Genomic DNA, 27,661 nt, shown 5'->3' with positions numbered 1-27,661 from the left:
CAGAGAGCAATCCACCATCCCCAGCAGGGACATCGGCCAAGCTTACGCAATGAATATTGATTAGTGAACAGCCTATTGATGAGCGCAGGGGCGTGACGTCACTCGTGTCCGCACGTGCAAACATTTAAAAGTGTGGACAAACCGCTGTGCGCGTCTGTCGGACGTGAAGTGCCGTCAGCAGCTCTCTTTTTCTCTCGTAGCCGAGCTGGTAAACGGCGCTTTCTCGAGTTCAGTCTTATCAGCGCGGTATTTGTAAGACATGTGTCCACTTTGAGGAGGGAACCAGCCCTTGAACCCCGCCGCTTTCTTCATCACACACACACACACACACACACACACACACACACACACGCACACAGGCTAAATTAAAAAACAACAACAACAAAAAAAAGAAATGCTGCCGGACGCCTTCGGGTGCGCTGTGGCGAACAGGTTCGGCGAGCTTCTCGACGACGACGGCGATCCTTTCGACCTGATCAGCGAAGTGGAAACTGAGAAGGAGGAGAAGGAGAAAAAGAAAAAGAAGAAGAAGAAGAAGAAGAAGAAGGAGGAGGAGGAGGAGGAGAAGAGCAAACAGAAAAGACCTGGACAGAAGGAGTCCCAGAAGGACAGGCGCCTCCCAATCGCGTTGGGCAGTCATGACCCGGCGCCAGGTAAGCTAAAAAAAACAAATAAAAGAAAACCCCAGCTGGGCTGCTTCACCGCGACACACCCTGGATCCGAACGGTTCTGGCTGCTGCTGGTATTTCTAGACCGGCCAGTCCGGCCAAGAGTGACCCGGTTTTTTTTTTTTTGGTCCAGGCTGTGTCAGCTGCTGATGATGCAAGGTCAGCGAGGCTGCTGAGCGATGTGCATGCCCGGCGAGAGTGCCTTTCCAATCTCGACGCAAATGACAGTCTCGGGAGTTTGACGGCAAATAAAAAAAAAACAAAAAAAACGAACGGAAATCTATAGATTAATTCCTGCCAGCCGTATATTGATAAGTAAGAAAAATAAATCTATAAAAACGTGTTTTTTTTTTTTTTTTGTAGAAGGCCAGTGAGCAAGGTTGTAAAAGAGTAAAGATGGAGATTGGGATTGCTCGGTGTTGATACCTGTAGGCGTACTGGTAAATTCACATATCTAACCAGCAGTTTTCGCGGTATTGTATAATGCGTTAAACTATTTGTAAAGACTAGGATAGGTGCTCTTGATTCATTTACTCCCCCCCCCCTTTTTTTTTTACCAAACATTTGAGTATCCAGGATCTGTCTATATCATTTGCAAACAAAGAGGAGAGGAAAAAGTGCTAAAAGACAATTCAGTATCTGACTGCCTCAGTGTGTCCTCAGTCCAAAAGCAGCAGGCCTGTCCTCCACCAGTGATGGAGAGTGGCGATGGCATGGAGGAGGCCCACAGAGGCATGAAGAGAACTGCTGCTGGGCAGCGGAGGCCCAACCAGGAGCCGCCACAGGAGTTTTCCATCTCCAAGTACGTCTTTCCATAAGCCGGGAGTAAAGGATAACTCCTGCATTCTGATTTCCAGAGTTTGGTCATATGGATTTGAATATGTGACAGAATTATTTGAAATGAAGTGGCTAAAAATCCACTTAGTCCTTAAAGCACGTGTGAATACAAGTACAGTTTGGTGGACATTTTTGTTCAAATTGAGTTTTCAGGTGTGTTCGTATGGTCAGAGACTAGTTCTGAAACCGTGATTGTTTTTAAATACCGTTTTAAAAAACACGAGTTTGGATATAGCCTTGGTCTAGTATCTTATGACTGTCGGTATTAGTCAATACTTTAGCATTAACCTCACTGCTGCACAGCAACTGGTACGGATAATGTAATGTCACTTACATGTCTATGAAAACACTCTCAGCAGCTGAGTTTAAAATGTGGGAGCCGTCTCAGGAATGAGTGTTAATCTGATTGGTCGCTAGGCCTCCCTATAGTGCAGATTCTGACTTCAAGGACAGAGGAGGGTTCAGAGGTAGGAGAGGAGCGAGAGGAGGAGGAGGAGGAAGAGGAGGAGGATACACGAGGATCGCGGACAACTTCAATCCGAGGGACAAGAGAGAATTTGATCGACACAGCGGAACGTATGATTTTGTTGTTGTTGTTGTTGTTCATGTCTGATTTTAAAAAGTTTTTTTTTTTTTTTTTTGTTCTCTGAAATGTTGTTGCACAGATGGGTATAATCAATCATTTATAATCTAATCACTGCAGAGGTATCTCTCCAGAGGAAAAGAGGGGAGGCCGAGGACCATGGAACTGGGGCTGTGTTAATGAAGCTGCAAGGTAAGTGAACTTTGATTAACATCAAAATAGCAACTTCGATACTAGGACACAATAGAGACCTGTTTGGGTTTGTCCATGTCCCTTTTGTGGAGTCAACTGACGGAGGCGACATCCGATGCGCCGGTCAAATCTGAGGAACCCCAAATCCCTGTGGAGGAAGAAAAGCCAAATCGGTGAGTGGCACACAGAAGTATCTTTGTTAGAAATGACGTCGGCGTCGTTTAATGGCGGGTTTCTGCCAAAAGTGTCAGTTGTGTAGTCTAGGGGGAAAAAATGGGGGGGGAAGCAAATTTTGACTGTTGTTTTAGTATCTATGAACTAGATTTCTGTTTAAAGTTTAAACAATGTATTTGTTGAAAAAAGTATAACATCTGCTGTCTCAATATTTCTTGGATACATCTTTTTGTGTAGTTAGGGTTTGCCCTCTTTCAAATTATATATTTAATGCATCCCCTGGCTCCCAGCAATATGCCGGTGAAGTGTAATTTCTTCTGGTGGCAAACTCGTATCCATTAGAAGCTACCCAAGGATCTCTTCATTTCACTGCTGCCAAAAGATCTCCCTAAATCTTAACACGTACGTCCCCTTTTAAGACGAGATACAGATTTGTAAAAAGAAAGTGGACCGACGGATGTAGTTTGTCCTCGACCCTTATAGGGCAACAGATGAGGACGGAGAGATGGTGGTCCAGGTTACCATGGAGATGACGCTGGATGAGTGGAAGGCCCAGCAGGAGATGGGTCGTCCCAAAGCAGAGTTTAATATTCGCAAAGCGGAGGACAAGATTCCCTCCAAGGCCAAGGTGATCCACAAGTCAAAGCAGCTGGAGGTGAGAGAACTTTCGCATTCGTTCGCAATAACTCTTGTATTTCCTCCTGATGGAAAAAGGGGAAATGTCAAAACATGAACCTGATGCAAAGTAATGCGTTTTCAAAAAAAAAAAAAAGGGAAAATTTGCCACCACGACCCGCCAACAAGCAAACATTATTCACAGTTTAATAACCATTAGGAGTTTTTAAGGGTCCCACTAATGGGAAACACGCCGACACATTTTTTTCTTGCATACAAGTAGCTTTTGTTTGAAGCTCGTTCAGAAAATAACAAGCTCTTCAGGTCCGTGTGAAACGTATCGGCCGTGACTGTAGAGACAACGGGGTCAATTTAGTCAGCCGAAGCAATGGGTTCCACTCTTTGTCTCGTGGAAGCAGCCGGAAGCTGTTGGTCCGGCACCAGCTCTGTCGTTTTGACGTGTTCGGTGACACAGTTGGTGGATCTGCAGGTTAACCGCTGCCTCGGTCGCCAGGGGACGTTTTAGATGCAGCACCGTCCCTTGTTCTACAACAAGTTGCGTTTCCAACAGCGAAAATCCCCAAATACGAGTTCCGAGGATGTCATGAACAAGTATCCGTTTTACGGCGTTTTGTCCCGACTCCTACGTGAAGCTGTATTTGAGCGTGCGGCTCGGGAAGTGCAGCGGAGAGAGAGAGGCTGATGCTGCGGCTGAAAACCTCCGGCGTGGACACTTTTTGTCGAACGCTGTCGTGCACCTCCGCGCTCCCGTGGCTATAGAAGTGTGCTGGAGACCTTCTTCAGGATGCCAACGACAAAACCGGAAAAGACCACGCAAACCGGCAGTGCCTGCAAGCGGGTGAGGGTGGTGATGCACAACAATGGATGGAGAAGCAGTTTTCTGAACACGTCGTGGCGTTTGTGTTTACAACAGCTGCCGGCGTTACAGTACGTGGTCAGTTTAGTGAGCACTGAGGGAACTATTGCTTCAACTGACTACATTTACCGTCAGCACGGAGTGGACACCTGCAGAAAAAGGGGCACATTTTTCCTTGAACTTAACCCGTGTTCCTCGGTGAGCTTCATCACACTGTAATTTTCCATTAGTTTGTCAATCAGACCATGTTCCAAATACTTTGTTGTCGTCATTTACAATAAATTTAGCTAGACATGTTTTTTTTTTTAAATTTTTTTTTTTATTTACTGCTTCTTTCCCATTTTCAGAACCTGAAGATGCCTGTGGAGGACATGGAGGATGATGGAAACTTCCTCCGCAGGTCTGTGAATGACATCACCTCCCTCTTGAACATCAATTTCGGAAGTCTCGGACGCCCCAACCGTGGAGGCCGAGGAAGGGGAGCACGAGGTGGCCAAAGTAGTCGCCCAGAAAGACCCCCACCCATGTTAGAGAGGGTACGTTCTTAACTCTGAGGAGATAAATGCATGTCTGGGTTTTAGGCACAAAGTGTGGGAAGATCGACAGGAAGAATCTTAAACAAATGCTTCGAGATTAGATGTGCACTAGTTTGATATCTGCATTTGAGCTTTTGCCTATTTTCTAGAGAAGGTGTTCCCCTCACATAATTGACTACTAGAAAACAAATTAGAAAAAAAAAAAATCTATGCTAAATCAATGACTACGGTTTTCCCATTAGGAGGATGCTTTGGCGCCTAATCCAGATGACCCAGAGGACTTTCCAGCACTATCAGCAGGAAGATAACTATATTCACTCATCTGCATTTACATCCTGCAACAAAACAGTTTTCATGGTTTCAGCTCTTTGAGGTTTTGGGTTCTTTTGACTGTTCAATAAATGCTTTTGCGAGTTTCTGTTTTCATATTTTTGAAGCAATACGACAAGTTATCAGATGACCCACCAAGGATAGTGTATTATAGGGACTTTTATTAGCTTAGTTCTCCATGGAGCTTGTACACATGATATCCCAATGAAAAAAATGTCAGCTACTGTGTAAATGCACGGTAATATATTGGGCTCATATCGCCACAGACATTGTTGGGAGTACATTTATTTAAAAAGTCTGATTCTATGCGCTTCAAGCAAATGTCTTTCGTGGATTATGAACATGGTTTGGACAAGGCCACATTAGGACCGTTGTCTTATTTCATAGCATGATTCTAAACTTACAAAATATTTACAAAATACAAACCGAGTATATCAAATGTCGACATATTTACAGTCTTCAAATGCAGGAGCTGAAGAGCTTTAAGTAAATGACGAGAATAATACGAGCCAGATATTGACAACGGAGGTACAAACGTGCACAGTTCTGTATCTTGTGATGGCATTCTTCCCAACACTCATTGCAGATTTTTCAATTGTATCCAAGGCCAACACGCACCTTGTGCCTTTTTTTTTTTTTTTTTTTTTTACAAAGTCCTCACCCATGTTTCATCTACAAATCTGCAAATTCTCCTGCTTTGTAATCCAAAATATCTGCTGCACAGTGGTCATGTTGGAGGGAGTCTCTTACGTTCACACATTCACCTGCCGGTCTGATGGATGCGGTTCAATCTGTTTGCTACGGCATGCTTCAATAAGTAGGAACAACAAGGCAATGATTAATCTGTTTGTTTGTTTGTTTCATGGTGCTGTTTAAAAAAAAAATGTATATAACAAAAGTGCAGTATGGGTAAAACTTGCAATCAATCTAAAAATTAATTGCATGTCACATCATGTTGGTTAAACTTTGTTCCAACTTTCTCAAAATTAAAAATCTATTCAGAGTAGTACAGCTGTATAGAAGTTGGATTCCCTCTGAATTTCCAGATCCACAGGCTTCATCGAAGAAGAGGAGTTCTAGCCTTGGGTATGGAGTGACTGTAGAAGAAAGAGATTGTTTGAACACGGCAATATTTAGTGACAAGATATCAGATATGTCTATAAGAATGCTGTTTTACAGATGATTCAAAAAAAAAAAAATCATTTGATGGTATTTAAAATTCAGTCATTTTAAGTCAGAAAAGTAGAGAGGAGATAGATACCATAGCCTGGAAAATCGAATTGATTGCAAAGAGCTGCGAGTTTTACGTCCTCTGGAGACGGTGCGTCTGTTACATGTACGAAGTACAAAAGAAGGAAAGAGAAAGGAGAGAGAAACATTTCAGATTAGCAGCAGTAAAGAAGGCACGTGTGGCTGCAGAGTGGCGCCGACAGGCCGTAGGCAGATAACTCGGTGAGCAGCAGAGTCCAGAGAAGCTATAGCCAGTCACACTCCCCCCCAAAAAAACACTGCTCGTAGAGAACATGCAAGGAAAGATGCTGAAAGCACAGAGCTGAGGCAGGTGGAGCTGAATTTGGCATCCTGATAGTGGTACATAAGCAGGGTCAGATTTACGACACGTTAGTCCTGGACAATGTCAGCCTGTGTTTAATGTTAGTACGACATCTAAGTAAAAGAACCTGGGCTGGGTTGCATCATCATCATCATCACTACGTCTAAAATGAATCATGGTTGACAAAAAAGACATAAACTCAGTGGGAATTTAAATCTAACAGACTAACAGTACACAAATTGAGCAGGAAGATGGGAATAAATGTTTAAAACTTGTAAGAAAGTCAAAATACAATACAAAAAAAAAAAAATTGGGGACATTTTTGAACTTGATTGACTGAATTTTCATTTTGTTTTACTTCATTCTTTCAAGTTAACTCAGGATTTCATTCGATAAAAGCAAGTCATTTTTTTCATTGACATCAAAACCCCTGGACTTCCTGATTTGTGAGATCCAAACCGCGCTGGGTAAAAAAAAAAAAACCCCAATCACTTTAAAATGTCTGTTTAAAAAAAGGACTTGCGGATAACGGTATATTATATACAGTTATATTTAGTTAAAATTGTTGATGCAGCCCAGCCCGAGCACGTGAAGTGATTATGGCACGACCACTATCTTGAACATTAAGAGGAGAAGTAGGGAGTGTGCTGAGCCTCTGGATTTTGGCTGGATTTACACAGACACCAAAGATCAGATTTGACCTTTGCTCTACAGATCTCATTATCCCATTGCTGCACAAATCAGAAAGGAACCATATTAAATATGACTCTTCCTGTTTGGGCAGCACAGTGGTGATCTGCTTCTCATAAAAAAAGAATTAACTTAAAAAAAAAAAAAAAAAAAAAAAAGGTCTGTCTGTGTGCAAATGCAGCTCAAGTCTCCGTACGGCTCAGAGTGGGTCTGAGGGAGCTTGCCTGCAGTTGGACCTGCGCCATGTTTAAGTTGATGAGAGTGCCTGTGCTGGGTGTCACACTGGCTGTGTCTCTACGGCTGCCGCACGGCTCGCAACACATTGGGTCTGTGTCGCCAGCCGCGACATGCAAGTTGCCTAGGGACCTGACCAGTCTGGTGTGGTACAGGGAGCTGCCAGAGAGAAGGGAAGCTGTCAATTTAGTCCGCAACGATCCACGAGTGGCTATAGCCTCTTGGCAGCTTTTCAACCGTGTCAACGCCGCATATCAAAAACACATCAAAAACAAAAGACATGTATTTGTTACCGCACCAACGAAGCACCTCTCTTGATAACGTAGACAATAATTGACGATAATAATCTGAACTCAAACTGTACAGAGGAAGCGTTCAACGCCAAAGACATCGGAAGTCTACCTGGGTGAGTAAAATTGCTCCTTTTAAGTCCTTTGCTCTTGCTGATTATACATCATTTGAATAAATGAGAGCAGCGTGTCAACTTTAGCCACTGACCTTCCTCCTACTCCGTTGGCTGGCAGTGAGGTCCTGGTCCTCTTCCTGCTGTCTGAGCGGTCAGACAGCGCTATGGGGCTGACGCTGGTCTTACAGCCCTGAACACTGGCCTGCAAGATGACCCTGCTGCAGAGGAGATAAATGTCAGTAATTAAGTCCGTTTAAACGTCGGCGTGTTGGTATGCGTTTTGTATGTATACTGCAGAATTTACCTCAGGGACTGTGATGATGACCTGGTGTGTATCTTATTCTCTTCTTGTCTGTGAAAAACAGAGGAACAGAAAAAAAGTGAAACTTTACATATCGAGAGACATGACAGGGTGTAGGCAGAGGAGGAAACGACTGCATGGAGATGGGCAAGAAGGTTTTAAATCATCATTATTGCACTCAGCAGCCAGGCAAGATTAGTAAAGCCAAGTTAAGTACCAGGAAAGGCCAGGCGGTGGCACTAAACAACTTAAAGAGGGACTTGATTGGTCCTGGTTATTTTTATCAACAGGGCTTAACTGTCTGGCAGTTACATTTTAACAGTTGGCACTCAAATCAACACAATAACCAGCAAAGCATGATATTTAAAGATGACAGGATGATGGGAATGTCTATGGTATAAAATCATTATGTACAGAAAATGGAGACAAGGACAAGGCAGGAGCCTCTGATGTTTTTTTAAAAACTGGCTCTGCTCATCAGCTTTAATTTGACAATATTTACAGAAAGAATAAAGTAACAAGAGGATGATTTTGAACAGGTTTCTGATTTGGGTTGGGAATTAAAAAGAGACCAGGGTCTCACTTACAGCATTCTCAGTTAGAGCTCCAGAAGGGGGGGCAGGACAGGTTTTTGGGGGGCTGACGGGCGGTAGAGCTCATTGAAATCCTAACCCGTCTATACAGAAATGCAGGATGGAAGAAGGGAAGCCATACACAATCCACCACAGGGCAAGGCTACACAGGGAGGAGAGCAGCATGGCTACCAGCCATCTGAAAGGAGGACAAATCCAACAACAAGAGCAAATGGACAAAAAAGGGGGGAAAAAAAAAAAAAAAAAAAAGGAAGGAGAGACAAGAGACGTCTGGGCAGGACACAAAGCCTCCGATGCTCTGCTTTTCCACTGGGACTGGATGAGATGAGACGCCTTTCATAGAGCCTTGCATCCAACAGATGCAAGAGACGGCACGTTTTTCTTCTTCACTTGCTCTGATGCGTTAGCAGTCTGCCGGGACCCGACCAATGTAGGACATTTTAAGTAGATATTGGTACGTAAGAAGTTAAAGCTAATATTGTGAAATAAAAGGGCTGATATTCCATTTTACATTAAAAAAAAAAAAAGGTTTTTGACAATGAGCTCAGTTCATAGTGGGGCAGGTTATTTACAGTTTACAACAAACTTTACCTCTAAAATATGACCCTAATAAGTAGATGTAAAGATGATGCAAATTTACATTACCGTGAGGGGAAAATATAGAGCCTATAAAACATTTATGGAAATCAATAGACATAAAGTATCTGCGGTTGATATCAGCCTGACAATTTATCAGTTTGGCTGAATTAAAGTATCCTTTATCAAATTTTTGTTCAACAAAAACAAACCATTTTTCAAAGAAACCTGAAGGACTAAACAAAGCTCAGATGGTATGCGCAACACCGATCCAGTCACAAAAGCAATGGAAAAACCACAGGCAATTGACAATGATCCCGGCCCAACATTAATTATATGTTAGACACAAACGCAGATTGAACACAGAGGCATGTGCACGCGTGCATGTCCAAGGTTGTCGTGCCTGTTGCCATGCATGGAAAGGCAGAAAAGACGAAAAGTTTTGATAATCTTCGTTCTAACCGTCCCTGGAATTCAACATGCGCTTCAGTGTTACATAATAAAACAAACAGTGGAGCCAGATGGTGAAGTTCAGCTGGAAATTAGATGTGTAGCAACGCATACACTGATACGGCATATGGCCTGTAGTGCAAGCAAATCTCCCTTCTGCCTCGACTCCCTCCTGAGAATGGATAAAAAAAAAAAAAAAAAAAACGTCTCCATCCCGCTACGTCCTCAGAACCTCACAGATGATGCTTTGTAATCCTTTTTATTAGAAGGAGGATCAGGAGGAATTTACCATCCCAACAATGTAATTTAAAGCCACAAATTAAACTCATAAAAACACCCGTCTCTGAGGATCTTCATACCGAAAAACTACTGTCAGTTTCCGAAAAACACCGACAGCTTAAATGGTTCAGCTGGCAAGTTACCTACTTTACCAAACAATGAGGAAGTACCTGCTGCAGATGAGAACAAGGCCAAAGTTTCTCTTACTAACATTTTTTTTTTTTTTCCTGAGAAGTGCCAAGTCTGTAGTGCAAGCCAAGCACTGAAGCTTTTAATTCAACTAATCCAGATCTTGTGTAAAACCGTGATTAGTTGAATAATTGGTGCTGCTGTTAACAAGTACGGTGGGCTCAGCCCGAGAGCTTTATCGTAACTCGGAGGATATCTCGGATAGGCCTTGATATCAAAGCAGAGCAGCCAAGTGTGTCCATGATGCACACAATGAAATGTGTGTAAATGTAATGCATCCACTAAGTGCATATCCACTTCACACCATGGTCATCCAAAGAAAGACAGAAAAGAAAGGGGGAAAAAAGAACAACTTCAAAATGAGCCATACCGTTAGCCATACCATTCACTGGCATAGCAACCATTTCTACAGGAGGAGGATGTCAGCTAGAAAGGAAGTGATGTCCACTTACCTCCGTCATACAAAACCTCACATCCTCTCTCTGTTTTTTCCTCTCCCCCACTCTTTCTCTGCCTCTCTGCTATTTTTTGAACGGCAGGCAACACATCGGCCACACCGTGCCCATGAGGCTGCAGCAGAACACTACCACCTGCCTGACATGGGACAACAAAAGCCAAAGCCATATGGGTACATTGGCAGAGGCCGTTCAACCATCGTCAGCCGTGCTGACACTCAGCCTTCCACAGCTTGATTTACATGGGCACAAAGGATGTGGACCTCAAGCAGAGAAACAACAGGGGGGGGGGGGGGCAAATCATGACATTATGACTCTTCCTGATCAGCATAGGATTAGCGGTAGCACTCGAGCACCTCCCATTGGACCACAAAGCTTCCATACAGCTGGCTAGTCACATGTCACATTCATCTAGCTGCACCAGAGCATAAGCATACTTATGTCTTTACAACGACGTGTAACAACAACTTTTACAGACAGAACTACATGTTTTTTTTTAATTCTGTTATATGTATGTACGTCTCTCTTTTATTTGGCATTTCCAGGATTTATTGGTGTCCAATTTCACAACTCCCGAGCTGTTAATTCACGCTTCTGTTGCTGCAGGGCAAAGGCTGGGAGAGATATAGAGACGTGGCCTCTTTTATGTTTAACTGTTGAATTGCATGCCGCCCCATCCAGCGTGCAGTACCATCATATTATCAGTTCACTGCCCCATGGCGTGAAATCAGTTCAGCTTCGATCAAGGTCTGCACTATTTCTAAGGTCCTCCTGTCTTCACATGTGTCAACACTGTAGCTCTGTCCAATCCCAACTGCAATTCTACGAATCTGTGTTTAATCTCAACATTTATGTCCACTGTTGTTTGACTGTGCAGCGCTGATTAAATCATTTTTAAACCCAGAGTTTTGGCACCAAGTGCTGTGGACATTATCGTCCACAAACTGCGCATGTCTTCTCCCAGTAAAGTCTTAGTTAAATATGCTAATCAAATCCATGTTTGACTCAACAGTAAGGTTTATCTATTGATTTAATGATTAACCCAGTTACCTCAAGGACATTGTGACATGATGATCAGGTGACTAGCAAGCTCTATATTGATTTGGCCTATGTATGTTGTCCCCTTAACTCTGACTTTTATCTTGAGGCTTCTGACCGAGTATAGATTACCGGCAGTAAAACAATCTTTAAATCCCACATCTTTTGTGCCTTTCTAAATCCAGCCCTCAATATTTTTTTCTCTGGAAGAGTGTGTATCAAGTAACGAAAATCCAGCCCTCCAAAACAACCGTCACTTACTCTTAGTATCTGAGCCACTGTTTTCTTGACTCATTGTTCCCTCTCATAACTCACTGATCACAGAAGAAAATGTGATTACTTTATTACACTTGAGCTGGATATGATGGCCTTTAATCCAAAAACGCAGTAGGGGGGGAAAAAAAAGTAAAAATAGTACAGGGATACTGCCTGGTTCCGTAACTCATAGATAAATTATGATGTTCGGATGAAACTGCCGTGTTATGGCTAAAGACGGGCAGCTATAACTGATGAGCCAAGCCTAAAATTTGACTCAAGAAGAGCTGACTGACCTGGATAAACACTGAGGAAAAGAGAAACCTCACCCAATGAAATGATAAATGTCACAGGAAAATCCTACATGGTCATTTTTTTCCCCCTCCAAATGATGTTATTTATGATTTGAAAAACGCTCCTGTATACGTGTAAAGATCTGAGGGACTGACGAGGAGAGGAATCGTTTACACTACTACAACAATGTTGGCGTGATGCATGATGAGGCTTGCGGGCTGCGTGGATACTTACGACAGTGAACCTGAAGACGACCTGGCCTGCCTCTTGCTCTTAAGGGCTCGTAGTTTATCACCCTGCGTGAGGCCATTTCTCTCATCTTCATCATTGTACTGTAAAACAGAGAAAGAGCAAGGGGGATAGACACGGGGGTACGTCTTTGCGGCTCGTTGGAATTTTTCCTTCTCACAGAAGTCCAAAACTTCTGCACCTGAAAGCAGGACAACAGTGTCACTTCCAACTCACCAGTTCCATTTCTTCTTTCTTGGACACCCTGTTTTTGTTGCTTCCGTTGATGGTTATGTCATCCACTCCGGACAAAATCCTGGTTACAGCGATCTTGCCATTCTCTCGTTCATTTAGCATCTTCTCCCGGAAAACATCTCCATCTGCCCACAAACTGTTCTGCTTCCTGATGTACGAAATGTCAACAAACCACAAATGTAACTTAAGATTTCTCAGGAAACTTGCCCTGACATTAATATCTTCTAATGTGGGAGTCTCCTTTTTTAGAGCCTTTTTCCTAACTCAGCACTGTCAGAAAAATCTGATCAAGCCACACCCACAAACACTGATTAGCAAAGTTTCTGACTGTCAAACTCTTCATACCTAAAGATTTTTTCCAACCTTTAATAACAGTATAATACTATATATAGTAGCGCTTTGTGATCTTAAATTAGGGACATTTTGAAAATCCTGCTTCGGTAAACACTTACTCCTCAACAAAGTTCTGCTGAGGTCCAATGATGGACCCTGGTCGGCAGATCCGTATCCATGCAATGGCCTCTGCTGCAGTCAGACGGTAATGTTTCATCATGTAGCAGCCGATCAGAGTGCCAGTCCTCCCAAGACCAGCTAAAATAAAGCAGAAGTGGTATGGCATTAAACTGTGCCACAAACAGCATACTGAGCAGAGTTCATACGGCTACATGTATATGATTCATGTCTTGAATCATAAATGTTACCTTTGCAGTGGACAGCAATGCCTCCTTCGGCATTCTCACAGATGTTGAGGAACTTCCTGACGATGGCGTCGGTCGGTGTGCTCCCGTCCACAAAGAACAGGTCATGATGTTCGAAGCCGGAATCTTTAAAGCGCCTGGAATCGTACATCTTCTTGTTGAGTCTGATGATAGTGGTGATGTTGTGTTTCCTGAAGTATGGGATGTAGGCCTCAGGAGCATGTAAAGGGTACCCTTCGGTAAGAGAAAACCATTGTTGTGAGTTCAGGAGGTCAAATTAAGTCTCACAGTTCTGTAATGTGCATCCATTACCATTCTCTATTTTGCTTTTTGGATGAGGCCCACTGAAAGCGAGGAACTTTCCTGGGATGATCCAGTTCAAGTCTCCGTTTTCTGCTCTCTCGTAGTGCTCATATTCTTCCACATCAAAGTTGGAGAAGTCGAGCCAGCCGTGCTGAAGAGCCTAGTGGATGGTTGAGAGGGAAATCACTTCATCAGGAGCGTTGCAATACAAGACAGAAAAATAAATCAGTCTTGAAAGTACATACTTTGTGAACACCACGAAGGCAATCTCGGATGTTCAGATTGTACATGCAGGTTCCAAACGAAGCATCTCTGTAAAACATAGAATATAATGATGGACTTAATCTGCACAACGTACTCGGGATGTTTCATTTCATTAAAACAATTCTCTGTCCAGAATGCCAACTGTGACCGTACTTCTTTTTTTTTTAATTTTTTTAAAGTAAGCCCTATACCTTCTATCAACACTCTGTGCCTTTAAAAGTCACCAACCCTTCTACATCATTCTTGAGCTGCAGTTGCAACTTATCAGATGGACTAGTCTGTCTATGTTTAAGATAACATTACACTTTGTAAAGTGACTATAATACGTCTGTCGATGCTAAAACAATATATTGTCATGCAGTAGCTGCAGTCATGAAGTTGCTATCACTGAGGATACAAACTGTTGGTGATTTGTTACCTGAATGGAATATATGTTGAATTCTTTGACACCAGCAGATTGTAGGCATCCTCTGGCATCATATGTAGATGCATTACCTTTAAATACAAAAGTCTAATTAGCGAGTGTCCTCTTGTATTACATACTGATATAATTTCAGCCTTTGACATTTAGGATAATGCTAGGTACGAAATAAATTCACAAGCTATTTGTAATGCGTGTTTGTACACTACTTACTGCATATGAGCCTATTAGGTAGGCAGCATTGGCTTGTTTTTTCTGATCTCCACAGGTATAAAAGATTATCTTCTTCCTTGAGAGCATGATGGACTGTACAGAGACATTAATAACAGCATTAAATGACATGTGATGATTTATTTATTTGACTTAAAGATGTAGAAATGACATGAGTCGACCTATTCACGTTTTCCACTCCTACTATGCAACACTACATAAGATAATTTTAATTTGAAAAGCTGTAGTAAGACAGCCTTAGATCCTTCATAGGCATGTTGGAACATTTACTGACTTCATGACAAAAATGTTACATAGGTGGTGGGGTGAATGCCAAGCTCCGCCAAGGCTCCGCAAGAAAATGCACATCACATGACCATGCATTTACACCGAGCATGCCACACATAGGAGCGTGACGAATCAGGGAGACACACATCATGAATGATTAAAATCTCTTGTTTTAGGGCTTTAAAAATGCCAAAGTAGTGTGGACATTATGCAAAAAATTTAACGTATTACTCTGGATGGAATCTCTCGATGCAGCCAGGCAATCTCTACAAACGGCAGTAATGTGCTAGAGCTGCAAAAAAAGCTGAATCATCAGTGGCCAAACTTCAGGTGCCCAAAATCTGTACCCAACGACCCCCAAAATCACAACACAACAAAGAGGAGCAGTGCTGTCACAAGTTGACAAACAAGGACTATTAAGGACATAAATTGAACAGTAAAACAGCTGACTGTCATTTTATAGAGCTATAGCCCTACTTTACTTTGTCTAGCTACTGCAGGTGTAAATAGGTATTTATTGAGGCAGGTTTTTCTTCTTCTCCTCTCTTCCAGCATTTAGGAGCATCAGTTTACTTTACCTTGAGCTTTTTTGTCAGCTTGCAACAGAAGCGATAAAACATGGCCAGGTTGAGGGGACCAAAGTCCGCATAGAAGCTGAGAGAGGGAGGGAGAGAGAGAGAGAGAGAGAGAGAGAGAGAGAGAGAGAGAGAGAGAGAGAGAGAGAAAAAGAAAGACTGTGTCAGAGTGGCTATTTATGCAACCAGCTATTGTCTCTGGGGAAGTTTCACTAGATAGAATCCACTACCTTAGATTGACACAGTAAAAAAACAAACACTGAAGGAGTAAAGACTTTATTTGGAAGCATTTGATGCTGGAGTTGGTCAATCACAATGGGACAAAAAGCAGCAAAGACAAGAGGTCCATTTTGTATCACTGGCATAAAACTCTGAAAGGTCAGTTTTTTCCTCTCCTGCAGCCAATCTCACAACAGCCCACTAAAACAGCCCTGCCCTCCAGTACACTCTGGATCTACAGGGAGGCTGTGGCTCAGACGGTAGAGTGGGTTGCACACTAATCGGAAGGTTGGTGGTTCGATCCCCAGCTCCTCCTGTCACACCTAAGTGTCCTTGAGCAAGACATTGAACCCTAAGTTCCTCCCCATGGTGTACCATCAGTGTGTGTGTGAATGTGCTCCTGATGACAGCATGGTGATCTGTCTCATTAGTGGGTGAATGGGAAAACCATGTTAAAGCGCTTTGAGACCAAAAGGTGATAAAGCACTATACAAGTACAGATCATTTACATGTTATTTACCTTTAAAGTATTTAAACTGCCAAAAAAATAAATAAATAGTGCACCATAATATTCACAACATCAATTTCTTAGTAAGGAGTTCTGCAATCAAAGCTAACTGAGATTCACTGTGTTTTAAATGATGTGGAGGTTTAGTATGGTACAGATGTCCTTTAGATTATGCACTGATAGCTTTAAGGTTGAAGGCCTGTCTTTTATTCCTCAAAGAAGAGGAAGGGTGAGGGGGCAAAGATCAGAAACAATGCCAGTAAACCCAAGACTGTTCAAAATGATGAGGGACGAGGACCCGATTACTCACTTCTCGTATGCCAGCTCTTCATCTATGCAGAAACAGTGTCTTTCAGCAGTGCTCTTGATCTTTTGCTGAAGTATTGCAAAATATAGTTGATCTGCAGGGAGAGGAGGGAGAGGAGGAGAGGAGGGGAGAGGGGTTAGAGCGACAAAATAAAGAGGCAGTTACTTGCTTTTGTCATGCAACCATACTTCTGCAGACTCTCAGTTCCCACAAACGAGTACATTTTGTCCACAGCAACTTTTTTTTTTTTTTTTTTTTAAAGTCTTTCCAGGCAACTTACCCTTGATGAACTCAATACATCTTGACGAAATATCGTCAGCGGTCATCTTGGTCGCAGTTCTGAACATGAGGTTTTGCAGACAAATAACGTACGTCTTACTTCACGAGGACTTGCGCATACTAAGTAAAAGATACACAAACAGCGTGCTCGGAGATTTAAAAGATGAGTTAAAACCGGTAACTTGAACGTATAACGTCGCAATAAACACGTACTTGAGCCTGACTTTGTTTTCAAAGAGGAGAAAGTCATCAGTCGAAGAGGGGAAGGAGAGTTTCGACAGCAAGTGCGCACTCTGCTAAAAAAAAATGATCCCCGCGCGACTCCTCCCCCAAGGTTCTCCGCCTGAAACTATTGGCTGCGAGAGATGCAGGACGCCGCGCGATTGGAGAGAGGACCTGTCAGTTCGGTTCTGCCCCGCCTTCTTCAGTTTAAAGTTCTCACCATGAGCAACACGATAGGCCCCGGGATCGTTGCCCGAGCGGTTGCTAGGACGATCCCTCAGCCAATCATATTCGTGATTTCCACTTGGACGCACCTCCCTCTCTCGGACTTGAGCTCATCGAAGATGTACTCGAACCAGGAAACGCCATAAAGATATGAAAATTAACATTAGATGAGGCCGACGGTGGGTTGACTATGATATTTATGACATTAAAACACTACATCTCTGTGTACACGTCTATAACCTGCACACAGTCCATAAAACAAGATGGTGCAGAGAAAAGATTTTTTTTTCTTTTTCTGATGTAATTACTTGCACGAAGATAAATACCAGCATAAAACTGTTCGTATTCAGTATTAGTGCACCGTGAAGGGAAACTCAACGCAAACCCAGTGCATTGACGACAAAAGCAGAAAAAAAATCGGAGACTTTCACACGCCCTAGTTATTTAAATCGTATCTGTGTGCGTGCGCAGCCTGCCGTGCGCGTCTCCACATATTTGCCAACTGGGCTGAAAGTTGTCAGGGTTCATTCTGCAGACCCTCTTACCTGTTATCTCAATGTAAATATCAGCGTATGGCTCCGCCTCTGAGCTGTTGGGAGCTGCACAGCGCTTTTTCCTCGACTCGGCTCGTCTCCTCTCGCTCTTGCGCTTCATTTTCTCCTCAGGGCTGCACGGTGGACATTCCTGAGCAGCTGCACCAAGACCTCCGCGAGTCCCCGTTTAGTTGCTGCGTTAATATGGCATGCTCTGCTCCTGCGCTCCTGGTGATGTTGTTACTGCGTGTGTGTGTGTGTGTGTGCGTGTGTGAGTGGTGTGTATGTGTCAACCAAGGTAGCCTACAGTTGCCTGCTCCAGCCTCTCTGGTGGTGGTGACGTCTATGAGCAGGGGCAGGTTTCTGCTTTCTGAATCCCCTGCAAGTGACGTATCAGAATTAGATGTCCAGTGCCCACCCTTCACTGTTCGGTTGTAGCAGCTGTGTAGCCCACAGATAACGCAAGTCCCATATTGGTGCTGAATAAATCCCATTTGGATACAACTGTGCTGTGACCTTGTATTATAGAGTGTAATGTGGGAGGCAAGATAAATCCCCCCCCCAAAATAAAATAAAATAAATGATAAATATAATGTGAAAAATAAATAATAATAATTAAACTTTATTTACAATATAATAAACACTATAGACATGGGTATAAAAATAAGACTCTGCCAATGCTGTTAAGTATTAACTATGCAACCATTGAAGGACATGACATTACAACTTTTACATACAGCATTACAACAAGTAACATGATGACTGATAAATGTAGAAAATCAAAAACAAAAACCATTTTACCTCAAGGGCCATTCCCTGGCTGTTTCAACCTCATGAGATGTGATTGGAAGCCCTGGAAACAATTTGACCTTCAGATAGTAAAATGACTTTCTCCATAGTCAAGAATACGCTTTAAACATAAACAGTGCGCTTAAGATCTATCCAAAACTGGGCTCAACGGTCAGGTCTCAGCCCAGTACAGCAACCATAGTCTCAGAAATACTGGGACATAAATATCTGTTACTGAAAATGTTGCAATTTGTCCATGCACAATTGTGATGTAACAAAGTAATGAAGTAACATATGGTGGGGTCTGAAATCACATAGAAAATGTATATTTTATGTCAACGTAATTAAAAAATTAAAAAGCAGGAAAATATGGCATGTAAACCAAAAAAAAAAAAAGATGGAAGATTCTGCTCTCATTTAAGCAAATGTGAACATTTATGGGGGCACTTGAAGCCTGAGGAAGACAAACATTCCTGACATCACAAGATGCTCTTTGGGATATTGTCTCATCAAGCTAGGATAACAAGAGTTAACAGGAGTCCATGCAGCTCTATTGCTGCTGTCATTGAATCATAACTGGGGCCTGCCATCTCATGTTCTAAATTCCCGGTACATTTTTCACTGTTTCAACTTTTTGCTGAAATTATGAAGCTAAGATGATCATTTGTAATGGACATTTTTACTGGTGGTCTCCCACTTTTGGACCCATCTGTGTATACAGTGCATGTGTGATAATAACAGTGACGTGGGGCGAAGCACACTTTCAGGTGGACAGCTCGCTACACCTCAATGATCTTTGGCTTATCGCTGAAGTCCAGGGTCTGTTGAACCCCGGCGAGCTGAAGGAGCCAGGTAATGGGCATGTGGTCGAGGCGGTTCATGTCAAAATGGAGGAAATGAACTTGAGAGCCTGCAGGGAGACAAATGGTGGAAGGGAGGAGGGGGGGGGGGTTCAATGGAGGTAGATATGGAAATTAAGATTGAACATTTACACAAATAACACATAACAGGAAATAAAGAGACAGGACATCTCACCGGGTCCTGCAATGATGGCTCCACCTTGCTGATGAGGGTCACCTTGAAAATCGAATGCATGGCTCCTCATGGCCCTCCATATACTCTTCATTTGGCCCATAAAAACACCAGACTTCACATGGGGACTTGGGTGCGCTGAGTACACAATAAAATAAATCCGGAGATGCAATTTCTTTTTTATTAATTATCTTTTCAAAATAAGATCACTGCTGGTGCTACAAGTTTATGACTTCATACTGTTATTGCATTACCAGAGTCTATAAATTTCTCCTCTCTCTTCATCCCAAGCTTTTGGTAAATGCATCTCTCCGGGTCCACATATATTTCATAGGAATACCCCGTCAGCAAGCAGAATGGCTAGACGAGAGATAGAGGAACATATCTCACCTGTGTACAATGTCTTTAAATAAAAATGCAAGTTCAATTGTCATTCAAATTAGATTTAAAATATAGCTGATATTGTTTCTTCTTTTGGACCAAAGTATAAAAACAACCAAACATTTAGGCTGTGACACAGTAACTCTCTGTAACTTAAGAGTGGCAACTGCAATGCAACAACTGCTAGCTCGCTTAATTCATTTCTTAATCGGAAGGGAAGGAGTCCTCCTATCAATCTGGAGGTTATGGCTACTGTTCAATTTGGAGAAAGGTACTTATATGCAAGTATAACAAAACCTGGTCATAGTTTACTTTGTCGAAAACGTATCTCTAACATGAATTGTTTTGATGCTCTCATGACTGTTGACGATGCACCAGTTGATAAAAGGAAACATGATTATGTCTATAAGAGTGTCACACTGTCTTTAATTATTTTATATTGGTTGTGAAATTCTCTCAATGCCATAAGTGTTATTATTTATTTACATTTGTTAATTTTTTTTTTAGTATAATTTGTCTTATATTTATTCTACTTTTTATTGGAGAATATATATACTTGTAATATAGTCTATATATCCTGATGGGCTGAAGGAGGGTCACACTCTTGTATTGATTGCTCAAATGTTCAGATTTCTTTATTCTTGTGTTGGAAAAAAATCATTAATGAAGTTGTTAGAAAATAGAACAATTTAAAACATCCATGCAGGTGCATCAAAATGCACCCCCTCCCCCAATAATCTAATTGCATATTCATAATTAATCAATTACCTCTATATGGTGGTGAGCAGACTGACCAATCACAACCAGTCTAATGTCAGCCCCCTGCAACAACACACATCAAATTGGGGATTGTTTTTATAATCAGTAATTTACTACTGCAATCTGCTACTACCAGCATTTGATTTGCATGTCAAATGTGCAGCTATGCTCCTGGTGACTGCCTCCAGTGTATTACTCTTAGATCAGGACTTACCTGCAGTGCTTCTCTGGGTACTTTGCTCAAATCATCAACATACTCTTTACAGCTGTAGCACAAGAAAGTCTGCAGAGACATACAGTTTATAACGTATTAACAAGTGACATGAGAGATTACATGACAAGACTCGCATCTTGCAACTATATAATGTTTCTCCCTCTCTCTTCGCCTATATGGACATCATCCCTCCATTCCTCCATTTCCACCACAGCACGAGAGGTTGTTGGGGCACGTGTACATCTCACCTGATGCCCACCTTGATGTCTTTCAAGGCCACCTTTTTGAGGCTCAACCGACTCAATTACAGCCTCTCTTGAGTTTACGAATGCAACTTCAGGCATCTACAGCCTAAACATCATCTGCAAGGCTAAGCCAGAAAAAGGTTTGCCGTACCCGCACGAAAATGATCACCGATTTCCTGTCTCCATACAAGGTCTTGAACGGGACCGCGACTCCATGCCGGTCGTAAATTAAGCAGTCTTCGACGTCTCTGAGATCAATATTGACAGAAGCGGTCCGAGTTTCCCGGTTTTCTATAGTTACTTGTCGAGTTATTGGTGAAACTTCTCCAGCCATGTTATTTGAGGCTTCCGATGTCGCGGTGGTGCTATTTTAGGAACAGCCGTTCAGCCTGGAGGAGCTGGTGGCTGGAAATTCACGCCCCTAATGGAAGTTTGTGTGTGTGTGTGTGTGTGTGTGTGTGTGTGTGTGTGTCAGAAAGAGAGAGAGAGAGAGAGAGAGAGAGAGAGAGAGAGAGAGAGAGAGAGAGAGAAGCGAGAGAAAGAGAGAGGGCTTTTAAAATGAATAGGAAAATAAAGAGTTAAAATGAGTGCACATGGAGACCTATTGCAATAACAGTCCTATACTGTATGCTTTCATATGATAATCGTGTTGTTTTGTGCCTTGAAAAATGTAAAATAGTCACAGAGTTGCTCATGGTTTAACCCCTCGTGTTGTCCTTGGGTCAAAATGACCCGCAGCTGCATTCAACCAAGTTATATTTTATTTCTATATTTTCATATTTTTTGGGGATCGTTGGTGACAAGGATGCTGTGAGGGTTTCTTTAAACCCCCCCCCCCCCCCAAAAAAAAAATCCCCCAAAAATTAAAGGGTTAAATATCCAACCATTAAAGGGATACTTTAGAAGGCCTAAAATCTTATTATATTCACAAGAGCAGAAGACCATTTATTTACCCAAAACCGGACCCTGCTTTTCTCATAATCAGAAGAATCAGAATCAGCTTCACTGGCCAGATATGTTTGCACGTACATGGAATTTGACATTGGTTGTAACATGCTCTCAATGTACATATCCAAAAAAAACAACATATACTACTCCTAAACAGATGAAAGACATATATAGGCTACAGCTCAACATTGGTGCAGCATAGTGCAATAATGTAACATAAAAAACAACTTCTATGAAAATCTCTCTGCCTTCCAAAATAATGTCGTAGTCCCCTCCCACCCCCCGCCCCTCCCATCTTTTTGGTGGTACAGAAACACAGACCTTCTTTTTCTCAGACTTGACAGAGCCACATGTTATGCAACGGTGTCCACAGGCTGAATTTTGGGGGAGCTTTATCCTGTGTTATGTCTCTAGTTTTACATTTCAGACTTTTGTTTTGATGATTAGTCTACACTGCAGTCACAGAGATTTCCTCAAAGATAAACAGTACAATTTTGGGCGATGGCAATGCCGTCCTGCTGCACAGACCAGTGACATGCCAATCTATGCTCTGATACTTTTGTACAATGTAGGAAACATGTGTAATATTAATCATGGGTGAAATGCACAGATAAATTAAACAACAACAACATAATGAGCATGTAACCTCTGGCTAACTTTGTTGTTTGAATGATCAAAATGGGATCTCCTTGGAAAATAGGTTAGACATTCTCTTTTATTTAGCAGCATGCAGATATTTGATGTTCCAGTTGGATTGAGGTGTATAAAATTAAGGACACAACAGGTACAGGCTGTGTGGTAGACTGCACATGGCAGCTTCATTACAGAACATTGCTTAAGCCCCCAAAACTAACCGAACCTGCTGCTGGAATACTATCTCCCTTAACGTTTGATGAGTGTCCATTCGACTTTGATCATTTGATTAAACACAACTTCATTTAGAAATATGCACCAGGTACACATATATTACATCAACTGCAAAGGTATACAGAGGATACAAAGGTATCAAATCACCGGGCCCCTCAGGTAAATAAGTGTATAATGTGCGACAGTGTTACATTCCCAAGCAATTGTTACAGTTACAATAATAACCACAATCTGTGAACCTGGGGGCCTTATAGGATCAAGGGCTCTGGGATATTAACTTCACCAAGTTTTTGGAGCTGGTAGTTACGTTGTGAAAGGGACTCTGTGGTGTTTTAACTCTGGCTTTTAAACAAATAAAAATAATTAGTCATGGAACTGATCATGCACAAACCGAGGCTAGGTATAACAAGCCTCACCTCTTCCTCAGGCCTCTTACAGCTGGCAGGTTCACGGAGCTCCCCATAAACGAATTACGAATCGCCCTCGTCGGCTTCCGTCCCGCTGCCCTCTCGGTGCGGAAGTGTTGTCCTCAAGAGCAGCAGCCAGCACCAGAGGCAGACCCAGAGCTGCCACTGTTTGGGACAAACACCACAGCAGTCAGGTCGCTGCTTTTTTTTTTTTTTTTTTTTTTCTTGCGTCTGCGTCTCTCCTGCCGGGACTCGTCAGCGCTCACCTTGACCGCGTATTATGCAAGCACCGTCCGGAGCGTGGGAGCGCCGTGCGAAGTGGTGAGAGCTGCTTCATACTGGGGCTACAGCTAACTTAGCATCTGGTGAAGGAGCGAGCTAGCCTGGCAGAGAGAGCTCCACGGAGCCGTGTCTTTTTCTTCTTTATTTATTTTTTTTTTTGTTTGTTCGCCTCCTCTCTAAACGAGGGGACTGCGTTAAGTTTAGAGCATATGCGAGAAATAAACCTGTAGCTATTTCAGACGAACCGCAGCCGCCACGTTAGGAGTGCGCGTTGTGTGTTTGTGTACGCCTAAACAAATGACCACCTGTTCACTGTTTACATCTCTGTGTTTTCATCCGGCAGCGGCCAGATTGTTCCGCTGCCAGACTTTCAATACGACAGGAACAAATCTGCAATTTGGCATTTACACTTGTGCATTCAAATTAGGCTTTTTTTTTATTTATTAATTTATTCATTTTTACTATTTTTTTTAACGTTTGACAAGTAATGTATTCACACGATACAAGTGTAATGAGCTTCAGCTGGCTGCTCCTTCGTAGTTTTAGCATTTATACTGACAACGTGTGATCCCTTTTACAAACAAGGTCGTCATTTCATTGTGATACCGAGCCAGGGTGTTGCTTTGCATTCTAGTAATATGTTTTACATGGGCAGGAGGAGAATTCAATTTCTGTTTCAGCCTCCTATCTCTTCCAGTATTTGTGGTTCTACCTTCGTTGATCGTGACACGCAGAACAAGCTCACATATTCTTTGTTTTGGCGTGTGTATAAAGCTGTGACGTGCTGTTTTTACATTCTCCAGTCCACACTGAGTATGAATACATCCTGCGTTGTTATTGCAATGTAAGCGATAAAAACAAGCGCCTCGCTGTTCCCTGTTTGTCCTTTGTATGTGCCAAAATGCCCCCCAGAAGTCCAGATGAAGTTCATATCAATCTTTCATCAGTCTATGTCAGCCAAGGTTAGGGTTGTCTTTCAAATCTAATATGATATTCCCTCTTTGTGTTGTTAATCCTCCATTGCAGCATAGTCAAGAAAGCTTGTCTGGGGGAAAAAAACAAAACATAAACAAGAAATCGTGTGGCAAAAAGGCTTCAACTTTGAAAGACATTTATTTTGATTTTTCTAAGACTGAGAAAGGCTCATTTTCACTTTGCCAATATGGACAGAAGGAATGATTTAGGCAACCAATACCAGGACAGGCTTGTAAAAAGAATGAATGCTATCTTTTAAGATCTTTGTTGAAGAACAGTGATGATGATGATGACGGTGGTGAGAGATGAAAATGATCTCAGATATGACTACTGCTGTGTCGTTTTATATGTGCGCTGGTGACCATAGATAGATACACATTTTTCTTACTTGTTAAGGTAGCTACCCACTTATAAAGTGATATTAAAGCTATAATATGCACAACTGGTTACAGAATAGTATACATGAAATAACATACTAATAGCAATAATAATGTAAAGTAAAATCATTATTTTTGTATTCACCACGCTAGGCAACGGCTGATTATGGAACCTCAGTACTTTTCATTTAATGACTGAAATATGTCTATTATATGGAGCATTTCAGACGGTGAAATTGTGAACATTCACTGAAGGCTTTGTCGGGTCTTCTTACCTATTTAAAAAAAAAATAAATTTTTTTTTTATTTGTCTTCAAATTGCCAATTTTATGAAATAATTTTTTTGTGTCTCATTGCTTGTGTTCATATAACTGTTCTTTGTTTGATAAATTTGGCTTGTTTTGATAAATGAACAAGAAAAGGGTATAAAATATGAATACCAAAACTCAGGTTTTGATACCAAAACTCAGGTTTTGATGCCAACATCGAGAGCCAGTCTGCCGTATCCTGATAATCATGGACATGAGAACATTGCTGAATGATGCATTTACTAATGAATTTACTCCTGTTATTCCAGAGGTTCCTTGAATCATCTATATGGGCCATCTTCTCTCGAAAAATGGTTACCGCGTAAAGAAGAGGACACGCAAATTGCATCACAGGAAGAAGAAGAAGAGGAACTGTTTCCTGCAGGGCCCTTGCATGCTCTGCTTCATTGTCCACAGCAACAGCAGTGGTCTCGACGACGACAGCGACCATTTGGAGGCCGCCGTCAACGGGTGCTGCCACAACAGCGTCACTGGAATCAGCGTCCCAGGTGTAGGTGGAGTCGGCATCGGAGCAGCAGCAGCAGCAGCCTCGAAGCTCGCCGAGCGATACGCAACACTCGCGTCTCCTGAGGATTGCTCCAAGTTCCTGCTGTCACCCAGGGAACTGGCCATTTGGGAGGGCCAAGGGAGGAGCCTGTTATCAGCTGTTCCTGCCAAACTGATTCCACCACCGGCGCTCTTCCGAACCGCTGGTGTGTCTGTGACCGTGCCCATACCTGTGCCTGTGCCTGGCTGCACCAGTGACTACACTGAGATGGTAGGCAGCTGGTGTGTGTGTGTGTGTGTGTGTGTGTGTGTGTGTGTGTGTGTGTGTGTGTGTGTGTGTGTGTGTGTGTGTGTGTGTGTGTCCGCGCGCGCGCTGCACGAACACTACCGGACACTGTGGTGGAGACGCAACATGGCTTTGTACTCGTGACCTAAACAGCAGCGATTTATCAGTGCTGCTAATGATTAATAAGGCCGTCTTCACTTAGAGAAATTCTAAGTTTACTAATAAGTAACCATAGCGTTAAGGGTGCTTTCACACCTCCCTTGTTTGGTCAGGACCTTTGAACTTCTCATTTTGGTCCAAGCCAAAGTAGTAGGTGTGAAAAGTGTTTTTAGATGTTCAGGACATTTGGATCAATTACAGGAAGAGGAGGCAGGCTACGGTCAACCATTTAAACAATAGAAAAACAAAAACAACTGCAGAAGTAATCAGCCGCAGTATCCCATGGAGAGAGGAAGAGACAGAATATTCCATTGTAATTTGGTCTGACAAAGAAATCAAAATTCAGCCTGAGAAAAATGCCGAAAAATGTTGACGTTTAAAATCTTAATCTCGGAGAGGAAAAACAGTGCTGGTAGCAACGGCATAGTAATAATTCATTGCGTCATTGGAATTAATCTGTTCATAATTTTGTCTCCTTTTAAACGGAAAAGGCTACGCACATCTGTCAACAAGAGTCAATGACTAGTATAGGGACATGTAGTCCACGTAGGGGACGACAACAGGACGTCGGTATGTCATGCACACCTACATATGTTGTTGCGCTAGCAAAAATGGCAATGAAACCAAAACTAACCAGATCGATGTAGTCAACAGAAACTTTAACCTTGGTCCAGACTGAACGCCCTGACAGATGCCTTCCAACTATTCATAACATTATATGTAAAAATAATAATAAAAAAAAAGAAGCTAAAATCTGACTCTTCTCAAAGCTTACACAGCTTGAAATGAACATGAAATTATGAAAGTGAGCATACACATCTTTAAGTAACAGACTTGCAGCAGTGACAAGTCAGAGCTTCATACTTTGTAGTCTTTGTCTTATTTTGTTCTCATAGAGGAGCCGCAGTCAGTGGGGCTGTTTTCTGGAGGTGGGCGGTGTAAGGTGCTTTCAGGCTGCTGTTCGAATTAAAGTCTACTCAATCAAATCTGCTGTGACTTGCCTGAAGAAAATCTGTCTCCACCTGGGCTGATCTGTGTGTGTCTTTGGTTGCAGGTGTGTAAGAGGAAGTGCTCTGAGGTGCAGAGGTGCACCCCTTGCAAGCAGCCTCGCTGTGCCTTCGCTGCTCCCGACGGAGGGCTGGAAAACGGAGGAGTGGGAGGAGGTGGGGGAGAGGCCGCCTCCAACTCTGAAACCGGCCACTGCCACCTTCCCCTCTGTCCACTTCCTTCCTCCTCCTCCTCCTCCGCCTCCTCCGCCTCCTCCTCCTCCTCATCCTCACCTACTGATGGCTGCTGTGGGTTCGGTGTTCATGCCGATCTGCCTCACAGTTCAGATTCGTCCCCCTGCTGCCTGCATCATTATGACGACTGCCAGGCGAGAAGTTCTGACGCTGCTGATCACTTAAGTATCAACCACCTGCCTTCCTCCATTCTTCTAAAGGTAAGAATTGATCAAAGGGTTCGGT

The 27,661-nt window shown here is 42.6% G+C and overlaps 4 protein-coding genes across 9 annotated transcripts in view; 2 read left to right on the top strand and 2 right to left on the bottom strand.

The window, feature by feature from the left end:
• The first annotated feature begins 174 nt into the window (after window positions 1-174).
• On the top strand, window positions 175-4,898 carry LOC138621484 (intracellular hyaluronan-binding protein 4-like). The gene is made up of 8 exons (XM_069699590.1): window positions 175-653; window positions 1,332-1,470; window positions 1,923-2,081; window positions 2,209-2,280; window positions 2,373-2,453; window positions 2,938-3,109; window positions 4,294-4,482; window positions 4,725-4,898. Exons 1-8 carry the CDS (start codon window positions 395-397, stop codon window positions 4,788-4,790), a joined length of 1,137 nt encoding a protein of 378 aa, XP_069555691.1. The 5' UTR covers window positions 175-394; the 3' UTR covers window positions 4,791-4,898.
• A 55-nt stretch (window positions 4,899-4,953) lies between these two features.
• cdc14b (cell division cycle 14B) lies at window positions 4,954-18,012 on the bottom strand. Of its 6 annotated transcripts, XM_069699587.1 has the most exons (15): window positions 17,672-18,010; window positions 16,404-16,494; window positions 15,370-15,445; window positions 14,507-14,599; window positions 14,291-14,367; window positions 13,854-13,920; window positions 13,618-13,768; window positions 13,309-13,539; window positions 13,060-13,198; window positions 12,590-12,755; window positions 12,359-12,456; window positions 7,999-8,046; window positions 7,787-7,912; window positions 6,074-6,139; window positions 4,954-5,909 (listed from the first exon to the last, which is right to left on the bottom strand). In XM_069699587.1, the coding sequence occupies exons 1-15, from the start codon at window positions 17,778-17,780 to the stop codon at window positions 5,870-5,872; spliced, it is 1,578 nt and encodes a 525-aa protein (XP_069555688.1). In that variant the 5' UTR covers window positions 17,781-18,010; the 3' UTR covers window positions 4,954-5,869. The 6 variants fall into 6 exon arrangements, 4 of the variants coding, with proteins under 4 accessions (XP_069555688.1, XP_069555687.1, XP_069555686.1 ...); XM_069699586.1 differs by lacking the exons at window positions 4,954-5,909; window positions 6,074-6,139; window positions 17,672-18,010 and adding exons at window positions 6,172-7,447; window positions 16,681-16,980; XM_069699585.1 differs by lacking the exons at window positions 4,954-5,909; window positions 6,074-6,139 and adding an exon at window positions 6,173-7,447 and having other exon boundaries at window positions 17,672-18,012.
• Window positions 18,013-18,254: 242 nt separating this feature from the next.
• On the bottom strand, window positions 18,255-21,489 carry prxl2c (peroxiredoxin like 2C). Its single transcript, XM_069699580.1, has 6 exons — window positions 21,231-21,489; window positions 20,835-20,903; window positions 20,630-20,683; window positions 19,735-19,840; window positions 19,484-19,618; window positions 18,255-19,358 (listed from the first exon to the last, which is right to left on the bottom strand). The coding sequence occupies exons 1-6, from the start codon at window positions 21,411-21,413 to the stop codon at window positions 19,228-19,230; spliced, it is 678 nt and encodes a 225-aa protein (XP_069555681.1). The 5' UTR covers window positions 21,414-21,489; the 3' UTR covers window positions 18,255-19,227.
• A 1,928-nt stretch (window positions 21,490-23,417) lies between these two features.
• fbxl17 (F-box and leucine-rich repeat protein 17) overlaps window positions 23,418-27,661 on the top strand; it is a 222,339-nt gene continuing 218,095 nt past the window's right edge. Inside the window, exons 1-3 of the mRNA XM_069699583.1 lie at window positions 23,418-23,622; window positions 25,513-26,021; window positions 27,250-27,636. Coding sequence (XP_069555684.1) covers window positions 25,533-26,021; window positions 27,250-27,636 — 876 coding nt within the window. The 5' untranslated portion in view covers window positions 23,418-23,622; window positions 25,513-25,532. The remainder of the gene's footprint in view (window positions 23,623-25,512; window positions 26,022-27,249; window positions 27,637-27,661) is intronic.

Source organism: Brachyistius frenatus, unplaced genomic scaffold (assembly GCF_029030835.1).
Source record: "Brachyistius frenatus isolate BFR_SWC_R1_liver_20210118 unplaced genomic scaffold, ASM2903083v1 Contig_30, whole genome shotgun sequence".
In the NCBI taxonomy this organism is placed as follows: domain Eukaryota; kingdom Metazoa; phylum Chordata; class Actinopteri; family Embiotocidae; genus Brachyistius; species Brachyistius frenatus.
This window is presented reverse-complemented; position numbering and strand designations above follow the sequence as displayed.